At 39.4% G+C, this 15,196-nt stretch overlaps 1 protein-coding gene across 3 annotated transcripts in view; it reads right to left on the bottom strand.

The window, feature by feature from the left end:
- Window positions 1-8,225: 8,225 nt before the first annotated feature.
- LOC126418914 (putative fatty acyl-CoA reductase CG8306) overlaps window positions 8,226-15,196 on the bottom strand; it is a 175,041-nt gene continuing 168,070 nt past the window's right edge. For all 3 annotated transcript variants that reach the window (XM_050085938.1, XM_050085937.1, XM_050085939.1), the window contains one exon: window positions 8,226-8,746. In XM_050085938.1, coding sequence (XP_049941895.1) covers window positions 8,608-8,746 — 139 coding nt within the window. In that variant the 3' untranslated portion in view covers window positions 8,226-8,607. The remainder of the gene's footprint in view (window positions 8,747-15,196) is intronic.

Raw genomic sequence — 15,196 nt, 5'->3', positions numbered from 1 at the left:
TTTTGAGAACTGGGAAAGTCCATGGATCACAAAAATGGAACTTGTGGTTCACTACACTTACTGGATGGCTGCAACAATAAATATCAAGCGAAAAGTTGTCACATGTTAACAATAGACGTTGTGAAGAGGTTCCATGCAAATATTTTACACAATGAGTCTAAAGTCACAACAGGGTGCCTTTATGAACAAATACTGCTTGTCTTCTATGCCAGTACCAAACACAATACGATCGGCCAGCCCAAAATGGCGTAAAAGTGAAGTTGTTACATACAATGTGACAAATGGGCATGGTAAAAGTGGAGGTGTATGTCAAGAAGCTTTTCTCGGAATACTTGGTATACCAAAATGCGGAGTTCTTGGAGTACTCAGTCGAATAAAGAAGTATGGCTCTGCCAAATTCAAAAGAAGGGGTGAAGTTAGTTACTCATGGTTGTACGCACCAAAATTGTCCGATGTACAAATTTTCATACATAAGCTAAAAGGAACATAATCACTCTACTGTTGAAATAAGTATGAACAAGTGAAGAGCACAAGGCAAAAATGATAATAGTCAATTTTTTCCCATTTTCAGGTTAGGACAGGAATTTGTAGCTCAAATACGGCCGAATTTGTAGGGAGGTGTACATGGCAAGAATGCTGGCAGTTACAAGTTATTTGCCATTTTATTTTTGTTGTGCACAGTAAAACCGATGAATGTCATCTGTGTTCACGGCACATATGATGAGAGTCATTTCATAAGGTTGGCAAAACATGCTTGATCAGGAGTTCATTCTTTTGTTTACTTTTTGTTTGTGTTTAGAAAGTTGCCAAAGTTTATAGCTTGTGTTCTTGGTAGTAGTTTATGTGGAAATGAGTGAATTAAGTGAGTCAAGTGAGGATGAAGTTTGTAAAAGTATCAGTAAACCTAGCACAAAGAAGAGAAAAATCCCATGGAAGGGTAAGAGATGTGATGAAAAAACTTAAAGCGTATACTCACGAAACTGGGCCCGATTGTAGATGTAAAAGACTACAGTGTTTTGATAGAGTTTGTGAAGATGAAAGAAAAAGATTAATTTCTCGTTTTAATAGTTTAGAATCTAATGATGCTCAGTACGCATACTTGGCTGGGCTTATCAATGTTTATGACGTAAAAAATCGCAGACCAAGAAAGCCTGAAAATTACTCACATTTTAATGATAAGAGCTACACCCACAAAGTAAGAATAAAGGATGGTGATAATTTTATTGACACCCCTGTGTGTTATAAAGCATTTTTGTCTATTTTTGGTGTAACTTGGAAAAGGGTTCGAACTATTCAAATGAGTCTGAAAGAAACAGGTGGACCCCCAACAGACAAGAGAGGAAAGTATGACCACAAACATTGTAGGACCTCAGAAGAAGTTAAGCAAAGTGTCATTGATCACATTGCATCATTTAAGGGCCGTACCAGCCATTATAGTTTTGATAAAACTAAAAGAACATACTTGCCAGACACTTTAAATTTGAAAAAAAAAAGTACACATTGTACAAGACAGGTAGGCCTAGTGGCAAGATTGTGTCCTATGAATATTATACACAGATATTTGTGCCTAAGTTTAACATAGCTTTCGGATATCCCAAAAGCGACACCTGCAGTGCATGTGACAGGTACCAAGCAGAAATGAAGGCTCTAAACCTCCAGCTGGAACAGACTAATGATCACAAGGAAAAAGCAAATATTTTAAGCAGCATTAAGACGAAACAATGTGAGAATGAACTACACTTGAGGAAAGCTAATATGTTTTACGACACAAAGAGAAAATGTAGGAAAATTTCAAGGAAAAGGGAGGATACTGAGGCACTTACCATTGATTTGCAAACAAAATTTAAGCTTACTTAATTTGACTACAAATGACGTTTACTACCGCTGTCAATTGTCATTGTATCTGTTCGATGTCCACAGCCTATCTATGGGAAATGCAACTTTTTTTGCTTACCCAGAAACAGGAGGTGGTAAAGGTGCAGACAAAATAATATCGATATAGCACTATTGTATCTTCACCATGTTACAGTCCAATGTCAAAAACTTGTACCTATTTTGCAATTCTTATATCGGACAGAACAAGAACTACACCACGTTTCGCTTCTGTCATTATGCGGTACAAATCCTAAAAAAACTAGACTCCATAACAATCATATTACCTATTCACGGCCACTCTTACCCAGAATGCGATAGAGATATGGCCCTGATAAACGGCAAATTTCCCGCAGAGATACCAGAACAATGGGTGAAATAAAGAATGCCAGAGTAAAGCCTTCGTCTTTCGCTGTGATTGAAGCTGACCAAAACCTTTTTAGAAAATGGACTGCTTTTTTGGAAAATCACTATCACAAGAAATGCCCATTTGCTACACGACCAAGTCGTGAAATAAAATTTTCAAAAGACCATTACAGGTTAGTTGAACACAGATCATCTTACACTGGATACTTTCTGACGTCACCGATCCTAACACAACACCAACTTACCAAGCTTTCAAGAGAGACAGAAAACCCTGGTGACAGTACGTCCTTCTCTTTACCACCAATTCTGCGTGAAGGTAAGAGAAAATGACTCAACACTTCAACTTTGCTTTCACATATCAATAATCTATAGACCTATAATGTGTTATAGAATAACACCTCACATCAGTAGTATAAGTAATGAAAACATATCAGTACAGGAAATATTTTTGGCGTTATTTCCAACAGATATTCAGTTAGGTTATTAGTTAAATTCATAATACGCTATGTAAGTAGGTAGGTTACTATTTTATGACAAAAACTACCAGCGGGTTCCCTTGTTTCTACATCTACATCTACATCCATACTCCGCAAGCCACCTGACGGTGTGTGGCGGAGGGTACCTTGAGTACCTCTATCGGTTCTCCCTTCTATTCCATTCTCGTATTGTTCGTGGAAAGAAGGATTGTCGGTATGCCTCTGTGTGGGCTCTAATCTCTCTGATTTTATCCTCATGGTCTCTTCGCGAGATATACGTAGGAGGAAGCAATATACTGCTTGACTCTTTGGTGCAGGTATGTTCTCAAAACTTTGACAAAAGCCCGTACCGAGCTACTGAGCGTCTCTCCTGCAGAGTCTTCCACTGGAGTTTATCTATCATCTCCGTAACGCTTTCGCGATTACTAAATGATCCTGTAACGAAGCGCGCTGCTCTCCGTTGGATCTTCTCTATATCTTCTATCAACCCTATCTGGTACGGATCCCACACTGCTGAGCACTATTCAAGCAGTGGGCGAACAAGCGTACTGTAACCTGCTTCCTTTGTTTTCGGATTGCATTTCCTTAGGATTCTTCCAATGAATCTCAGTCTGGCATCTGCTTTACCGACGATCAACATTATATGATCATTCCATTTTAAATCACTCCTAATGCGTACTCCCAGATAATTTATGGTATTAACTGCTTCCAGTTGCTGACCTGCTATTTTGTAGCTGAATGATAAAGGATCTACCTTTCTGTGTATTCGCAGCACATTACACTTGTCTACATTGAGATTCAATTGCCATTCTCTGCACCATGCGTCAATTCGCTGCAGATCCTCCTGCATTTCAGTACAATTTTCCATTGTTACAACCTCTCGATACACCACAGCATCATCTGGAAAAAGCCTCAGTGATCTTCCGATGTCATCCACAAGGTCATTTATGTATATTGTGAATAGCAACGGTCCTATGACACTCCCCTGCGGCACACCTGAAATCACTCTTACTTCGGAAGACTTCTCTCCATTGAGAATGACATGCTGCGTCCTGTTATCTAGGAACTCCTCAATCCAATCACACAATTGGTCTGATAGTCCATATGCTCTTACTTTGTTCATTAAACGACTGTGGGGAACTGTATCGAACGCCTTGCTGAAGTCAAGAAACACGGCATCTACCTGTGAACCCGTATCTATGGCCCTCTGAGTCTCGTGGACGAATAGCGCGAGCTGAGTTTCACATGACCGTCTTTTTCGAAACCCATGCTGATTCCTACAGCATGTTTTAGCCCAAAAGTTTGCTTATCTCGAGATCTGATTAAACTAAAACCTGGAAAGTACCAAGACCTGCAGCACTTGAAGCAGTTTTGCAGTCCATCTGCTCAAAAGTACTATGAAGAGCTTCCTCATTGGCAAAACATAAGTTGTAAGTAACAGTATTAAAATAAAATCTATGTGGGCCTAATCTGTTAAAATCTAGAATATTATAAATTTTATAAAATAAACAGTAAACAGAATCTGTTTAGAGGTTACAAAATCCACTGAAGAAGCAGAGAAAGATAGTGGATTTTCATCGTTTTTACCAAGTTTTTTATGACTACCATCACTTTTACCATGTTTTTTTGTGTACCTGTTTAAGTTGTTAATTAATAAAGCACCTTAAAATTAAAAATGTGTTTATTGTATTACATTTATTACCTAAACAAATGGATATAGAACAATAAAAATGTTGTTGTGATAATTATACGGTGAATGTTTATGATATACAAGAGACTGGAGCAGAAAATTCGTCGCCCTGAAAAGTTACAAACAAGTGACTATTATCATTTTTGCCTTGTGCTCTTCAAGTGTATCTGTCATCAAATCTACATATTAAAAGGTGCAGAACACAAAATTTAATATTGCCTTTGGATGTCCAGCAACAGACACATGCTCAAAATGCTTTCAGCTTGCCACCATCATAGGAAACGTAATGCTAAAAAGACAAATCTGAATACAGGGAAGACGGTCTACAATTGCCAGGAGGAGAAGGATGACATGGCCATATATCGTTTGACTAAAAAAAAAAAAAAAAAAACACCAGGTAAATCTGTATAATTTCACAATTGTTATTGGCATTATTGGCAGTTTGAAGAGCACTATGCCTAGATCCAAAGTATCACGGCGCACTTGGACAGAGGACCAATGCTCTACAACTTTGAATGAAGTGATGTCTGGTATTTACAATGAACGCTGAATGCTAGATCTGCAAGGGATAAATTTCATAAGGCTTTTCACTGATGGATGCCAAGGCCAGGATCAAAAATTAATTTTGCTGACAATGTTGTCTAAATGGCTCTTCAGTGGTTCTCTTGTCAATACTGACATTTACTTTTCAGCAACTTGCCATTTATTTCTGTCTCCTGGCAGAGCTTGGACGAATTAAGAAAGAGCTGAAGAGAATAGACACCATTGTTCAACCAGCAGAGAACCATAACGTGTTCTCCAACCACGGAACTGTGAAGCTTATTTGTACTGACGAGGTCATATGTGACTGGAAAGCAAAAAAGTAAGACTCATGAAATCAATGCAGTCACTTCCCTTCAGAATTTCAAACTGTAAGAGATTTCTCATCAGGTGGAAAAGGGAAAACAATACTCGCATTAGAGGAGAGCAATTTTCTAGAAATAATGTAGGAGCGGAAGGCATGATTATAACGAAAGAAAAAAAAGACGTGACATGGTAAATCCTGCTGTATTACTCATTGGTGGAAATAAAGTGAAAAAAGAAGAGACTGAGGGTGTGGGTAAGCTTTTTCAAAGCCATTTTGGACAACACTGGCAAAGCCTAGACAACTGAAGTTTTTACAAAGGCATCATTACTACTATGGAAAGAGTTTCTGATGACATTGATGAATCACACTTCTGTGAAGGTAGCTGCCATGAAACAAGACTTTCTGTCTGATCACCATTATTGTGAGATTATGTGGGTTTGCAAACTATGTTGTTTTCTACGTATCACAATGATTTAATTCCTCTTTTTCTCATCAGTATTTTGTATTTTCTGTTATGCTGTTCTAATATGTGACTGTGTAATAAATGTCATAATTGAAAATCTTTTGAGTCAGTCGGTCATGTACAACCCCTTACAAGGCAGACAACGTCAGAGAAGTCCAAAGAGAAAGCGTCATAAATGGACAATTCTGATGGAATAGTTTCAGAAACAGACGTGGCCACAAGTTGGCTTCAAAACTGGACAAGTCCATTTTATTTCCCTAAGTATCACCATACTATGAATCACAGGGGTTCAATTTTTCTATCTATTCATTAGCAAACTTAACAATAAAACAAAAGCCAGTAATGTTGAAAAATCTCACATCTTCAATGTCCTACATAGGTTTCATGCTTTTTCTCAACTTCAAACTGAATAGACACATACAGTTTTGATAACAGATGTCTCATATTTAAAATCAAGCACTGGAAAGTTAACCACTGTTTTTCCTATACATTTTACATAGCTTAAGGCTAAAATGGGAAAAAATACACTCTCCCTCCTTGTTACAGCTTTCCTTATTACATTTTTAATCCCTTGGGTCTATATGACCCACGTGTATAGAAATTCAAGTGTACAATTTTCCCTCCTCCTATTGTCATCCAACTAGGAGCTGCCTTGTGTTTCTCACATACTGTGTCTTCTTGATAGAGATCTGTAGGCCTGCTTTAGCTGCTTGTTTCTATAGTCATGTGGTTTGTTTAACAACCAATTTTGTTTATTACATATAAATTAAAAAGCAGTCCACAAGATAGACCAACCAATTACTCTCAGCACAAGAAAATTAACAGTAGATTGCTTAGCATTTGCAGACAATCTAGCCATCTTAAGTCACAATGTTTCAACAGCCAAAAAACAGATTGAACTCCTGAAAGAAACTACGGAAAAAGTCGGCCTGCAAGTATCTTTTGTAAAGACGGAATATATGACTTGCAACAAACAAGCACCAAAATCCATGGAGACAAAATATGGCAAAATTAAATAAGTCCCACAATTTAAATATCTCGGTGAAATGATTCAGGAAAATGGAAAAGAAACAAAAGCCAACAAAGTCAGGTGCCAAAGGATGGAAACAGCTTATAGACTCACTCAAAATATCTACAATAAAAACTGTGTCTCCAAGCACACAAAACTACGACATTACAATACCGTCATAAAACCAGAATGCCTATACAGATCACATACACTAATTTTAAACAGGAAAACAGACATATAACACATTCAGAAAAAGGAACGGAAGATCATATGAAAATTTTTAGGCCCAAACCTTGTAGATGAACAGTATCGGCTCAGAGGTAAACAGGAAATCAAACAATAATCTAATATTCACAGTGATATTAGAAAATGCAGATTAAGATACTATGGACACATCAAAAGAATGAATCCGGACAGACTTACAAAGCAAATAGTTGAATTCTATGAAAACATGAGTAAATCTAAAACAGATCCAATGAAATGGATTGGCAAAATCAAAACAGGTCTGAAACTAGCAGGAATTACACCAAAGGATATCCAAAACATGAAAATATTCAGATCCAAAATTCACAAGTAGCAAGTTGACCAAGACCAGAAACCAAAGAAGAAGACGGGAACAACGTGGTCTCAAGAAAAAAAAAGAAGCCCACAGCAAAAGAATGACAGAAGTATGCGCACAAAGAAAGGCAAATGCACGCCACTAAGTACTTTGCGTAGTCCTAATGGGCTCATTCACATATATATACAAATTAAAATTGGTGAGTGACTAGCTTCAGTAATTTACGAATCTGAATTTGTTACCCATTAAAACAACTCTACTGCTATCTACAATCTCCTCTTGTTGAAAATGCCAGTGGCATCATTCACATCAGCAAAAATCAGGTGGGACTGAGAAATGCACATGTTAAATTCTACAAGAAGGTAACACAGAAACTGAACAGTAACACACATCCATGTAGTGAAGCAAAACAGCAGCTTCTACGCCACAGTGTGGCCCACTTGGTTCTGCACGTGGCGCGAGCAGCTCCCCCCGTACCCACTTTTTTTCCATCAGCTCCTGCATATAGCTGAGGTCAATACCCTCAGATACTACACTTGACAGGAGAAGATTGCAGCCGTTAGGCAGTGCCTATCTGCAGTTGCATGCTACAGATCTCTCTCTCTCTCTCTCTCTCTCTCTCTCTCTCTCTCTCTCTCTCTCTCTCTCTCTCCCCCCTCCCCCATCTTAATGTCATCCTTTGGCAAAGTGGAAAACTTAACACCTATATCCTGGGTTCTTTCTCAAATGAAAAAGAAAGATATAGAAAGAAATGATTATTAAAACAGATCCTGTCTGTCAACTACCTTAACCATCATAATTTCAAATCTATTTGTCGATTACTGGCGTTACCTTACTGCTTGCTGTACTGCATGGATCCAGAAGCAAAGTATTTTTCTGTGTGCATGTAAATACAGGAGTCAGCCACATTTTACTTATCTTGGGAAAAAAATACACCCAAAAGTTTTCTTAAGCATATTTACTTACAAAAATTGGTACAAATCAATTACTGAGATAACCAGTAACAATGTAGTTACAGAAATGTTTATTATCTGTATCTGTTAAAGGAAACATAATATAAAGCATTAACATTGTTCTGAATACCATCCATATAACAAAACTGTATTAGGAAATTCTTATTGCCTCCCTCACCTTGTTCCTATATTGCTGAAAGATAAAAACAGCCACAAACATGCCACCCCCTCCCCCCTCATCTCTCTCTCTCTCTCTCTCTCTCTCTCTCTCTCTCTCTCTCTCTCTCTCCGGCCACGTCCCCCAGATCTAAACTCTTCCTAATAACAAATCACTGCAGTGCACAGCAACAGCTCTCATGCTACGCAAATTATTTATAAGAAACTGAACAGGATGTACGCGATGATGACAGCCCAGCCCGTGCCGGCGAACGACGCGTTGAGCGCACTGGACACCGCCCACCACAGCAGGCCGTACAGCACTGCCTGCAGGGACAGGTGGGCCACCAGCAGGCTGCAAAGAAAACACCAGGCCTGTCACTTCCATGGTACAAAACAAGTAGCTCATTTTCTCAAGACTAAAATTTCATAGTGAAAAACTTGACAATATTAAATGCACAAAACAGTGCTAACTTCAGGACAGTTTACATCCACATCCATACTCAGCAAAGAACTATGTAGTGCATGGCAGATGCCACAAGCATGTGTTAAGGTTTCTTCCTGTTCCCATCACATATGGAGTGCAGAAAGAATGACTGCCTGAATTCATGTATGCGCATTGCAATGGGTCTTGTCTTTTCAGTCTGTAAAGGAGCAATACATAGGGGTCCGTGGCATATTCTTAAGAGTCCTCACTTGATACTGGTTCTTGAAATTTCGTAAGCAGGCTTTCACAGGACAGCTCACATTTATTTTTAAGCGTGTGCCGTTAAAATTTTTCAGCAGCTCTGTGACACACTCTTGTGGGTCAGACAGACATGTGGCCTTTAAAAATGTATGTTTTATTTTTCATTCACACTTCCACATCAATTTTTGTTGTGACTAGTGCTGATCACAATAGACCATCTTCACATGTATGAGGTTGTGTAAGCAACTAGTTGCATCTATATGGAATTACAGTTGTTCCGTATGGGTATGACGAGTTGCTTACACAACTACACAGATCTGAAGGTGATCAACTTTGAACAATACTAGTCATAAGAACCCTACAATCAGGCCCTGAAGACCATACAATAGTTGACTGGATGCAGTACAGAGGGGCATGGGGTTAGCACACCACATGCTGGCTGTTGTCGGTGTTTCTACCTTGGAGTCACTGTGTGTCAATCGGATAGCTCCTCACTTGGCGTCACACGACTGAGTGAACCCCAGTCCAGTTCTCCCACCGAGGAAAAATGTCTGGCAGTATCACAAATCGAATCCGGGTCCACTTGGCTACACAGGCAAACGAAACTAGTCAAACCACATAAAAATATCCAACTGTGACAGCAAAATAAATGATACATTTTAAATATCTAAATGGTTGCCGAGTCTCTCACAATGATTATGTCAGACTGTTCCAGACTTGAGATCGTTCCTGCCATATGTTCAACATCTCGTGTTAGACCTGTTCATACAGGTTCCACACACACTTGAGTGTAAGCGTTCCTGAGTAAAAATTTGTTACACAGGATTCTGTTCATAGTGACATACAGCTCTCTTACAATGGTGGTATGTTTAGTGAAGCAGGAGATACTAGACATCTGAGGCTAAGGGCAGAAAAGGAAATCTCGCAAGAGGCACTTATTTGTGGCCTCCTTTATGATATGAATGCTATTTTAACAATTAGAATATGTCCACATTTACTGCACGAGATGATCAAACTTTTTTACTTCGCTTGACTTGATTCCCCACCACAATGTGCGATAATCTACATCGATACTCTGCAAATCACACTTCAGAGGGTGGCACAGGGTACATCAAACCACATTAACAATAATTCTCTATTATTCCACTCTTGAACAGTGTGCGGAAAAGACAAACACCTATATCTTTCCAAGCAAGCTCTGATTTTCCTTATTTTATTATGATGATCGTTTATCTCTATGTAGAATGGCGTCAACAAAATATTTTCGCATTCGGAGGAGAAAGTTAGCGATTGAAATTTCATGAGAAGATTCCACTGCAACAAAAAAATGGCTTCATTTTTAATACTGTCCATTCCAAATCTTGTATCAGTCCTTGACACACTCTCCCCTACTTCACGATAATACAAAATGTGCTCCTCTTCTCTGAACTTTCTCTATGTACTGCCTTAATCCTTTCTGGTAAGGATCCCAGACCGTGCAGCAGTACTCCAAAAAATGATGGACAAGCATAGTGTAAACAGGCTCTATAATAGATCTGTAACATTTTCTAAGTGTTCTGGAAATAAAACGCAGTCTTTGGTTTGCATTCCCCGCAACATTTTCTATGTGTTCGTTCCAATTTAAATTGTTCATAATTGTAGTTGCTAGATATTTAGTTGAATTTATGGCTTTTAGGTTAGACTGACTTACCGTGTAACCGAAGGTTAGTGGATTCGTTTTAGCATTCATGTGAATGATCTCACACTTTTCATTATTTAAGGTCAATTGCCAAGTTTTGTACCATTCAGATATCTTTTCTAAATCATTTTGCAATTTGTTTTGCATCAACTCAATACAGCCACAAACTATATTTTTAACTCAAAGGCTGGTAATTAAATGAGGCATTATTTACCAAATTCAGGTTTCTCACAATTATGCCACAGTACAGCTACTGACTTATGCCACTTACTTCACACTCTCACTTAGTGTCAACAGCAGCAGCTAGCCAGTAAAAGCAAGACGCAGAAACAATCTTTACATCTTACATCCATCCATCCATCCTTCAGTAAGTAAGTAAGTAAGTACTGTTTGACAAGGCATCCAGCACACTACAGCATACGTTTCCAATAGGATTTCTCAAGGGTTGGGGCAGTTAATGACAATCTGCAAATGCCCAAACCCCAGTTAGAAATGACACATTACAGCTCATACAGTATTCTGGTTGTAACAAAGAAAATAATTGATTTTTGACAATATAATGTAATTTGATAGATAAAAAACTACTCACCAAGTGGCTGCAGGCAAATACACATATAAAAAAAGATTTTACATTTCCATGATTTTGCAGCCAGTGGCTCCTTCTTCTGACAGAAGGTTGACGGGGAAGGAAGAGTGATGAAGGAAAAGGACTGGAGATGTTTCGGAAAAGAAGTAGAGTACGGGTAAGTCACCCAGAACCCCAGATCAGGGAAGACATACCAGACAGGCTGAGAAAGAATGACTGATTGTTGAGGACTGCACTTGTCCAGTGTAGTCACAGTTCCATCCTAAACTGACTTGTGTGTGCGTTCTCCCTCCCACCTTCTCAAGTTCAAATTAGATGATATCGGTACTGTTTGAACACTGCAACTTTTGCTGCCGAGTGTTATGAGAGTGCTGGGAGTAGAATGTTTGTGGCTGCATGGTGCAAAAATGTGCCGGGAGACATCGCTATTCCATGCAGGCAATCAGCAGCTCATACAGATCATTCGCTGTGGTAGAAATTAAGCAATGAACTAGTTCATGTAGGTCGGCAGTCGCTCTGACGACTTCTGACTTCTGTAGCGGCCAAACAAACTAAACAGCATGTACTTCAGTCGCTAGGCTCCTTTGTTCATGTTTAGTGTTTGACTGATTCTCAGTCCGTGGTTTCTTTGTGTTAAACAGTGTACTGGTTCATCACGGATAGAGAGACAGTGAGACAATTAACAAATGAAGAAATGCAGAAAAGTACTCAGGAAATGGACAAAAATTAACACAGGAAACAAGTTAACATTCGACAAAAACTGGACATTCCTCCACCAACATTAAATACAAAAGTGAGCAAAACAAAAATAATTGAAGTAGCATTTTTAGAAGGAGGAAACAGCAAACAAATAGAAGTGTGCGGCAGTCAGTTTCCAGAACTGGAGAACAAGCTGCTACAGTAGATAAAACAAGCTAGTTTTTCAAACACTGAGATTGACAATACAACAGTTTGTGCTAAAGCAATATATTTGACACAAAAGTTGGGGCTCGCAGATTTTATGGCATCGTTAGGATTGAAAGGTTCAAGAAGAGACATAATTTAGTGTATAAATGTATTCAAGGTAAGGCTAGAAGCACGAACATTGACACTGTTCGATCACGTAAAAATACTCTTCCATCAGCCATGGATAAGTTCAGCCCCTATAATGATTTAATGCAGATGAGACAGCCTTATTTTATCACCTGAACTGTGAAAATTTAGTAAAGAAACACTAACTGTTTTGTTACATTGTAATGAAAGTGGAATGGAAATGTTGGTGCCGCTGATAACTGGAAAGGTGAAGAGTCCGTGCTACTTCAAAAATGTTAAGACATGTTCCTGTCGATATACGTGGTGATTCACAAAGATACGCAAATATTTTAATATGTTATTCTACAAGTAAAACTAACTAAAAATGTTTATTAAACATAGGTCTGCGAATGTATAGTTATGGAGTTATGGCTAATAAAAGATTTTGCCTGAAATTTAGCAACTTCGCTAATATGAAGCCATCGCAAAACTGCATGAGGTTAAAGTAAAGCACGATTTCCATTTACTTTGTTATTATTGGTCTGGTGAATGTAATAAAATATGAGCCAGATGTGTATCTGCAGCAGTTTCCAGAACATCCAGAGAAGCAAAGTAGTAATTTCATAATTTTTTTTATTTTTTTTTAACTACTTGGCCCAATTTGTATTTTAAATTCCAGACAACTGCACAAAGTTTTCAACAGAAGTTGTAGATAATTTAATTTTGGAAAAATGATGGTAATAATGTTAACTGAAACGGTATGAATGTGTCAGATAATCTGCTTTTATTAATATCATAGCACATGTGAATTCATGTTAAACCAGAAAAAACAAAACTCAATGTTAAGTAAGTTGTACAGTGTACATACAATTTCACAGAACATTCACAATAAACGTTCAAAAATGTCTCCACTGAGTTCAATGCTTTTAGCTGTACATGTAGGAACAGATTTTGTTGCTCATTTCAGTTTCACAAGATTGTTCATAATTTTGTCTAATGTTCTTTCACTGAACAACAAAGAAAACTAACTCATTTCAAAGTTAAGAAATGACTGCAACAACTCGCTAATGGCTGCCAACAATGACCTAAATGTTTCTAGATTCCTAATGGAAAGTAAACAAATTTACTTGTATAATAATCTTTGCTTCTCTGGATGTTCTGGAAATTACTACAGATACACATCTGGGACACATCTTATTAGATTCACCAGACCAATAACAACAAAATACATGGAAATCATGCTTTGCTTTAACCTCATACAGTTTTGCGATGGCTTCATATTAGTGAAATTGCTAAATTTCAGGCAAAATCTTTTATTAGCCGTAACTAAACACTTGCGGACCTATGTTTGTATGAACTTTTTTCTTTAGTTTTACTTGTAGAATAACATATTAAACAATTTGCATATCTTCGTAAATCAGCCTGTATATGTAATGAAAATGCATGGGCGATAAAAACTATATTCAAACAATCCTTGAGTGCCTGGGATGCAATGTTGGTTGTTACAAATGGAAAACCATCCTGTTTATTGACCAGTGAGAATGCATCTGCAAGATATGCAATGCCTTTTCGGTTCTTTTCTTTTCTTGAGTCATCAGTCTTCTGACTGGTTTGATGCAGCCCACCAGGAATTCCTCTCCTATGGCAGCCTCTTCATCTCTGAGTAGCATTTGCAACCTACATCCTTAATCATTCACTGGATGTATTCTAATCTATGTCTTCCTCTATAGTTTTTACCAACTACAGCTTCCTCTACCAACATGGAAGTTATTTCGTGATGTCGTAACATACACTCCTGGAAATTGAAATAAGAACACCGTGAATTCATTGTCCCAGGAAGGGGAAACTTTATTGACACATTCCTGGGGTCAGATACATCACATGATCACACTGACAGAACCACAGGCACATAGACACAGGCAACAGAGCATGCACAATGTCGGCACTAGTATAGTGTATATCCACCTTTCGCAGCAATGCAGGCTGCTATTCTCCCATGGAGACGATCGTAGAGATGCTGGATGTAGTCCTGTGGAACGGCTTGCCATGCCATTTCCACCTGGCGCCTCAGTTGGACCAGCGTTCGTGCTGGACGTGCAGACCGCGTGAGACGACGCTTCATCCAGTCCCAAACATGCTCAATGGGGGACAGATCCGGAGATCTTGCTGGCCAGGGTAGTTGACTTACACCTTCTAGAGCACGTTGGGTGGCGCGGGATACATGCGGACTTGCATTGTCCTGTTGGAACAGCAAGTTCCCTTGCCGGTCTAGGAATGGTAGAACGATGGGTTCGATGACGGTTTGGATGTACCGTGCACTATTCAGTGTCCCCTCGACGATCACCAGTGGTGTACGGCTAGTGTAGGAGATCGCTCCCCACACCATGATGCCGGGTGTTGGCCCTGTGTGCCTCGGTCGTATGCAGTCCTGATTGTGGCGCTCACCTGCACGGCGCCAAACATGCATACGACCATCATTGGCACCAAGGCAGAAGGGACTCTCATCGCTGAAGACGACACGTCTCCATTCGCCCCTCCATTCACGCCTGTCGCGACACCACTGGAGGCGGGCTGCACGATGTTGGGGCGTGAGCGGAAGACGGCCTAACGGTGTGCGGGACCGTAGCCCAGCTTCATGGAGACGGTTGCGAATGGTCCTCGCCGATACCCCAGGAGCAACAGTGTCCCTAATTTGCTGGGAAGTGGCGGTGCGGTCCCCTACGGCACTGCGTAGGATCCTACGGTCTTGGCGTGCATCCGTGCGTCGCTGCGGTCCGGTCCCAGGTCGATGGGCACGTGCACCTTCCGCCGACCACTGGCGACAACATCGATGTACTGTGGA

This window comes from Schistocerca serialis, chromosome 9 (genome assembly GCF_023864345.2).
Source record: "Schistocerca serialis cubense isolate TAMUIC-IGC-003099 chromosome 9, iqSchSeri2.2, whole genome shotgun sequence".
NCBI lineage: Eukaryota > Metazoa > Arthropoda > Insecta > Orthoptera > Acrididae > Schistocerca > Schistocerca serialis.
Note: the sequence above shows the minus strand (reverse complement) of the source record. Positions and strands in the feature narration are given on the sequence as shown.